General features: G+C 37.4%; 1 protein-coding gene across 1 annotated transcript; it reads left to right on the top strand.

Moving 5' to 3' along the window:
- Window positions 1-6,241: 6,241 nt before the first annotated feature.
- LOC115232145 (uncharacterized protein DKFZp434B061-like) lies at window positions 6,242-6,943 on the top strand. Its single transcript, XM_029801994.1, has one exon. The coding sequence runs from the start codon at window positions 6,242-6,244 to the stop codon at window positions 6,941-6,943; it is 702 nt and encodes a 233-aa protein (XP_029657854.1).
- The last annotated feature ends 1,197 nt before the right edge of the window (window positions 6,944-8,140 follow it).

The following is an 8,140-nucleotide window of genomic DNA, read 5'->3' as shown; positions in this document are numbered from 1 at the left end:
TTCAAGATGACCAAAAAGAAGAAAATTTACTTGTGTAAGTCTCAATCATTCGACAGAGATTTATTTGAATGGTTTGTCAAAAAACGATTATTTGGGTTCATATTCAATGAATATCTTTTGAAGTTGATGTCTTTAAAAATGCGAAAGTTTGTATTACTCAAGGATTTCAAGCATCAAATGGATAGCTTGAGAAATTAAAAAATCGATATCGAATTGCTTTCCGTGCTTTATTGAGGAGAATAAAATTGTTAAAACCTTCATGATTGAAAATTTTACAAAAAGTCTCAATAGATCTGTCGATCTCTTCGAACTGCTGGATTCCACACACAATTGGAACCTGCAGGGATTTTTGTAGAGGACGGCAGAAGACCCGATGGGATGACCACATTTCCATTTCAGAGGGGAAAGTGTCTGGTTTGGGACGTCACGTGTGTGAACTCCTTTTCCAATCAGAATATCAAATTATGCATCGAGAATCCGGGAGCCCCGTCTGAACGGGCTGAGATGAGAAAAACTGAGAAATACGCTGGAATTGGGAATGGCAGAGTGTTTGTCCCCCTGGCTGTTGAGACGTCAGGAATACAGGGGCCTTCTACTCGGACCCTACTCCAGCGCATTGCCTCATTAATCGAAAGGGTTACCGGCGACCCTGTGAGTGAGCCCGGTATTTAAACGAACGAATATCTATAGCCATAGTCAGAGGCAATACTCTGGCTATCTGCCAATGACGATTTTTCTCTTGACCTAATTTGATTAATAAATTGACGTTGTCTAAAAAAAGTCTCAATAGAAAATTAGAACAATACGAAACTGGATTGTTTTTAATCTTTTGGTGAACAGAAAATTAGCCGTTGACTCGGAAAAAAATCTGTTGATTCTTAAAATGATCAAATTGACGACGTCAATTTTATGAATAACTATTTGAGAAAACTAATACAGTAAGATCGAGTTGAAGAGTAAAATGAAAAAATTTATACTCCGACAATATATGAAGTTAGTGAATATGCGAAGGCGCTTGAATTATTGTTTCTTGAGAATGATTATGAACAAAGAGGAAAAATATACGAAATACAAAAAAACTTTAAAAATTATCAAACTAATCATTCTCAAAAAATCACCGATTACGTGATTAAAATCTCTAAATAATCGCTTTAATTATACTTAATTATTGTTTATTGTTATTTGGATTCTTGTTTATTTTTTTGTTCACTATAGACAATAGTGAACATGATGTTTTGATGTGGACATTTTGTTCACTATAGAGAAGGTTGACAGAACCATTTTAATTAGATTATGAATTATTTAGACAAAGTTGTCTTTCGATTCACAGATTTTGTTTTTTTAATCGAGTATTCTAAAATTCCGAACAGTTCATTTATATTTTTTCTTTTTACACAAATTTCAAAAGTCGATGATGTTTGTCAAACTTGAAATTATCTGTTTTTACAAGAACTCAAAAAATTGTTTTATAAACTAAATTACTGTTTTTCATACCTTTCATGAAATAAGTTGTTGGCCATCAAACAGTCTTACCGATTTTTGCCTTTTTTTTATAAAAAGCAGAACACATGTGACTTTACTATGTCTTGTGACATAGTTGTTGGAAACGAAGCTCTAATGGTCTTCAGTCTTGGACTTTACCCATCTTTGCCTTCCAGAAAGGGTACCTCTAAACTCAGTATTCAAAAAATAGGCGCCAAAAAAGAACTTGTACGTCACGTAGAATTCCACCTCCGCGATTTCTTGTCTCCGCGCTTTCGATATAGCCACGCTAAAGTCCATCTTGTTTTAGGACAGCTCTTAAGACTAAATGAAACCGTTTTGATTGATTGAACTTTAAAGCGAAAACATCACTATTCGTTAAAGTTTTGACCTGGACATTTTGTTTACTATAGAGTGGGTTGACTGGATTATAATTCCTATGATTGGCGTGTTATCATACATTAGCATGCCAGAATTATTAAAAAAGCTAGGAAAATAAAAGAAGAGAACCTTGTATTTAAATGATTAAGAAATTAAATCTTAAATAAAAATGGTATTTATGGTGTGTGTCTGTCTGTCTGTCTGTGTGTCTGTCTGTGTGTCTGTCTGTCTGTCTGTCTGTGTGTGCACACCAACTTCAAATTGGCAATACGATGTCCTCGACTTACATGATGAGGTCCTTAAAACCTTCCCCCAAAAAAAATTAAAAAAAATTTTTCTGCGTTTTGGTCAAAATGAACAACTACGATGTCCTCGACTTAATGATGAGGTCCTTAAAACTTCCCCCCCCAAAAAAAATTAAAAAAAAATTTTCTGCATTTTGGTTAAAATGAAAAACTACGAGTCCTCGACTTACATGATGAGGTCCTTAAAACTTCCCCCCCCAAAAAAATTAAAAAAAAATTTTCTGCATTTTGGTTAAAATGAACAACTACGATGTCCTAGACTTACATGATGAGGTCCTTAAAACCTTCCCCCCAAAAAAAATTAAAAAAAATTTTTCTGCGTTTTGGTCAAAATGAACAACTACGATGTCCTCGACTTACATGATGAGGTCCTTAAAACCTTCCCCCCCAAAAAAAATTAAAAAAAATTTTCTGCATTTTGGTTAAAATGAACAACTACGATGTCCTCGACTTACATGATGAGGTCCTTAAAACCTTCCCCCCCAAAAAAATTAAAAAAAAATTTTCTGCATTTTGGTTAAAATGAACAACTACGATGTCCTCGACTTACATGATGAGGTCCTTAAAACCTTCCCCCCCAAAAAAATTAAAAAAAAATTTTTCTGCATTTTGGTTAAAATGAACAACTACGATGTCCTCGACTTACATGATGAGGTCCTTAAAACCTTCCCCCCCAAAAAAATTAAAAAAAAATTTTTCTGCATTTTGGTTAAAATGAACAACTACGATGTCCTCGACTTACATGATGAGGTCCTTAAAACCTCCCGCCAAAAAATCAAAAAATTATTTTCTGCATTTTGATTAAAATGAACAACGCGAATGTCCTCGACATTCATGATGAGGTCCATTAAAACTTTCCAGGCAAAAATCTCACGTATTAAGAATATCCTTGATGAAAACGACAGCGAGAATATTAACAATGATGAACTCCCAATTATTCGCGATAAAGAAATTCAATTCATCCTATGTTTTTCTCTTTAAAATTAAATGCATATATCATTAACGACCATGAATCAAAATTAAAGCTATTATCATAGAGTGTGCAATTAACAGATTTTGAAAAACCACTTTGATAGTTGAAACCACATTAGCACAATCATTAACACAATTTACCACAAATTGACGCACGACCTTGAATAGAGTGTGCAATTAACAGATTTTGAAAAACACTTTGATAGTTGAAACCACATTAGGACAATCATTAACACAATTTACCACCCATTGACAGCGCAATCAGAAGAATTTGCGTAAAAATACTAACTATTAGTTAAGTTTTTCGTAAAGATTGAATTTATTTTCGGTATTCCTCTTTTCCTAAACTTTTTTATTATTCAAAAATAATTTTTTCAATAGATAACCGAAGGAGGGAAGACGACCTTTTAGGTTACTTTTGCACACCGTACGAGGGCCAGAATCTTTCACTGATCTACGGACTGTAGATGGAGTACTCTGCGAAACATACAGAGAAGCCTGTTTTAAATTAGGTCTTTTAGAGGATGATAATCACTGGAATCAGACTTTAACAGAAGCTGAACTTGCAGATTCCCATCGCGACTAAGGTATTTATTTACTTTGATGCTAGCCCATTGTGGGTTAGCAAATCCACAACAACTGTGGGAAGGTCACCGAGAAAGCATGTGTGAAGATATATTAAGAGAGAAGAATAGATTGAGTTTCGATGCAGAGATTTTCAACATTGGATTAATCATGATAGATAGATTGCTAATATCTATCGTTGGTAAGAGTGTAGGTGAATTTGGTTTTATAATCAGCGATATTCATAATATTAATTCATTTGATGAGCATATAATTTAGAAGAACTTCGAACAATAGTGGAAGAAAGAGAACAAAGCTTAACCACTGGCCAGTTGGAGGTATACAGAGAAATTAATCGAGTCATCCAAGAAAAAACGGTTCTATCATTTTTATTGATGCACCGGGTGGAACAGGTAAGACCTATCTTCTAAATCTATTATTAGCTAAGGTCAGAAGCGAAAATAAACTAGCTTTAGCAGTTGCATCTTCTGGAATTGCTGCAACTCTTTAGATGGCGGTCGAACCGCACATTCGACATCAACATTCCGTTGAATCTCTCATATACTACTGAACCGGTTTGTAATGTAAAAAAAAATTCAACTACGGGTAATAGAATTATGCATTCTAGGTTAATTGTTTGGGATGAATGTACGATGGCTCATAAAGGCGCATTCGAAGCAGTTGATCGAACATATAGAGATATCAAGAATTGTAGCGACCATTTATTGGGGGGGGGAGCAATAGTTGTATTGCAGGTGATTTTAGACAGACGCTGCCAATTATTCAAAGAGGGACGCCTGCGGATGAATTGAATGCCTGCCTCAAATCGTCATATTTGTGGACACACGTGAAAAAGGTAAGCTTAGATGTAAATGTACGTGCACATTTACAAGGCGTTAATAGCATATTCCCACAAATCCTTCTAGATATTGGAAATGGGGCAATCACTTCAGAAATGCAAGACCAGAAAATTAGGCTACCGGAAGAATTATGTATTTTCGTAGAAACAGCAGAAGAATTATTGAATGCCGTCTATTCCGAACTATCTGAACACTACGTGAATTTCGACTGGCTGCGTGAACGAGCTATATTAGCTCCACTTAATGATGAGGTACTTAATATAAATTTAGATTTATTAATGAAAATCCCTGGCAGAGAAAGAATATATAAATCGGTCGACGTTATTATGGACCATGAAAGGGCCTGCGAATATCCTGTAGAATTTTTAAATTCCTTAGATCCATCTGGAATGCCGAATCATCTATTGAAATTAAAAATAGGTGTACCGGTTGTGTTACTCCGCAATCTAGCGCCACCTAAATTATGCAATGGTACAAGGTTGGTTATCAAGAATTTGATGGCTAACGTAATAGAAGCGACAATATTAACAGGTAATTACAGAGGTGAGGATGTTTATATCCCACGAATACCTCTGATTTCGGAAGAATTACCTTTTAGATTTAAGAGACTACAATTTCCGCTGAAGATAAGTTTTGCTATGACAATAAACAAGGCCCAGGGACAGTCTTTAAAGGTAGTAGGCTTATTTTTAGAGAACGAGTGCTTTTCACATGGCCAGCTGTATGTGGGGTGCTCAAGGGTAGGTAGAAGAGAAAATTTATTTATATTTGCCAAGGATGGACGGACTGCAAACATCGTTTATCCACAGGCCTTAGAATAAGGTTATATCAAAGCAGGTCGCATTATATATCTACATAAATTATAGTTATTTAAGGAAACTGCGAGCGTAGCGAGCAGGGCCTCCGCAGGAGCTAGCTCGCAGTGAGCGAAGCGAACTGCTGAGCTAGTATTTTATAATCGAAAAGACAGCAAGGCACATTGTTATTTATGTCACAGGGTGATAAATGTTATGCAATCATTTAATGTTGAGAAACACTACAAAACTCACAGTAAAGTATATGATTGCTAGTAAGGAGATTCCAGGATAAGGAAACTGGAATCAGTAAAGTCAGCTAGAACAATACAAACAAATTTCTTTAAACCAGCAAATGATTCTAAAGCCGTACAAGCTTCATCTTTTGGAAAACTCAAATTTCATCTTGCGATACAACAAATTTTATCTACTTTCTGAGAATAAAGGGGTGTCAAACATGCGGCCCAGTTACTGCAAGCTATGAAATCAGCAGAATGCTTGCAATGAATGGAAAATCATATTGTGATTTCATCAAACAATGTTTTTTGAAAAACAGCCAAGCACTACAAGGACCGAACGAACAACTACTCATCGCCCCATTTAATGAAATATTGAGAAGAAACCTCGGGGTTACAGGGCCTAAAACACCACCACCGCGCCCTCACAGAAATTGTGCCGGGACAAGGGAGGAGCACCGGGCAAGGTTGAGGACCCTCCTCAGAGAACCCGGGATCACCTGATTAATTAGTTTTATGCTTTGGACGGTGATCTTGGTTCTAATAATAATTGCTCGTCATTTTCTAAATCTCGCCATTAATTTAAAAAAATTTTTTTTGGTTAAACTATTTTTTATATAAAATATTTCAACCACGCTAAATTCATCATGCGTAAGTTCACAAGATTGTCGTGTAATGAAAAACGTCGCATTATTGCGTACATTGAGGAGAACAAAAGTCGCACGATGGACCGTATAGCTTACATTTTTTCTTCTGTTTTGAAGAAACCTCCCAAGTCCGCTTGGGTGGCGAGGCCTGTGAAGCCTGCAAGCCACCGCACCCCTTGCGTCGCGGCCCCAGCGCCAAAACCTGGCAAACAAGCAAAGCAGGCCAAACCTCCCAAGTCCGCTTGCGTGGCGAAGCCTGTGATGCCTGCAAGCCACCGCACCCCCAGCGTCGCGGCCCCCGCTCCACAACCTGGCAAACAGGCAAAGCAGGCCAAACCTCCCAAGTCCGCTTGGGTGGCGAAGCCTGCGAGCCACATTGCTAGCGGGTCGGTACCGCCGTCGCCGACAAAGCGGGTGAAAGCATCCGAGTCAGCTCGGATGCCGAAGCCTGCGATGCCCTCCGAGTCGGCTACAGGTGACACCGCCCAGCAAAACCTGGGGGCGAAAAGGCTTCCTCCATACGTGGAGATGCCATTGCACTCACCCCCTTGCGAGCGTGTGCCGCAGGACAGTGTAAGTCCTGCGGTGGAGTTATGTATACGCCTGATAACACTTTGTAGGGAGATGAAGTGCAGTGTAGCGGATATGCTACGCCGCAACTATGTCGAGGCCAAGAAGATCCTTGGCGAGGAGCCGATATGATGCTCAACATCATATCGGTGAACGCGCGCTCCTTGTCAGGCAAAGGAGACGCGATTCGGAGGATGTTGGCCACCACTAGTGCGGACATCCTGGTGGTCAACGAAACAAAGTTAAAGCAGGATCGGTACGTAGTTGATGGCTACAACTGCTGTCACATACCCTGGAAACAGGCGTCAACATGTGGCACTGGAACTAGCCTCTTCTACAAGCCGTACCTTGCTCTCCGGAGCTCAGGTTTATGTTCTTGTAGCCTATGTGAATTCCTCTAGGGTGTTATCAAAGGGAATTACTTGAAATTCAATGCGACAGTACACTTAAATCAAAATATTTTTCTGAAATGGATATTTTGAGCTTCTACAAAAATTTTGTATGTGTCAGAAAATATCCACAATTAACCGACAATGCTATGAAAATGGCTTGTATATTTGGAAGCACATTTTTATGTGAACAGTTATTCTCTAAAACAGGGGTGCGCAAGCTTTTTGGGTTTGCGGCCGCATAGCATGTTTTTTTCCTTCTCTTCCACGGCCGCCATTTTCTGCATTATTTTTTCGATATTAATATAGTAATTTTTTTAATTATTAAAAATGACCGCATAAGTTGCCCATTGTCATCGAGACCGAATGAGTTCTTGGACAGGAAATGCTCTCGTTCATCAGGGACATCATATTATTAAAATAAATAATTATTTCATAGACAAAAGATAAGAAAGAAGGAAAATTAATTAAAAGAAATGTATTATACAAGTTATTCTAATGACGGCCAGGATCTTTGGTATTTTTTGCGAACTTATTGAAATCCACTGGTAGGGTAGATATCATTATGCGCAAACATGACTCTAAGTTTGCATCCGTTATCCGATATCTATATTGACTTTTTAAATATTTCATTTTGGAAAATGTAGACTCACATAAATATGTGCATCCGAATAAAACGAGAATATTTCTTGCCATTTCACGTAAATTTGGATAATCTGTCGCTGATTAAATCATTGCAAAATTAAATCATTTTTTAATTTCAATAATTCAATTTGAAATTCCAATGGCGCATTCTCAATCGAAACAGTGTGGTGGTGCTGCAGTTAATTGAAGTTTGAGTTCAATTTTTTTTAATTCGTTAAATCGCTCTTCAAATTGTTTTAAAATATAATCGAATATAGTATTAAATGTATTTGGTGTAAGATCGTCATAATTAATT

Source organism: Octopus sinensis, unplaced genomic scaffold, assembly GCF_006345805.1.
Source record: "Octopus sinensis unplaced genomic scaffold, ASM634580v1 Contig19491, whole genome shotgun sequence".
Taxonomy (NCBI): Eukaryota; Metazoa; Mollusca; class Cephalopoda; order Octopoda; family Octopodidae; genus Octopus; species Octopus sinensis.
Note: the sequence above shows the minus strand (reverse complement) of the source record. Positions and strands in the feature narration are given on the sequence as shown.

Coding starts and splice junctions, on each gene's coding strand:
- LOC115232145 (XM_029801994.1), top strand. CDS start 6,242: ATGCGTAAGTTCACAAGATTGTCGTGTAATGAAAAACGTCGCATTATT.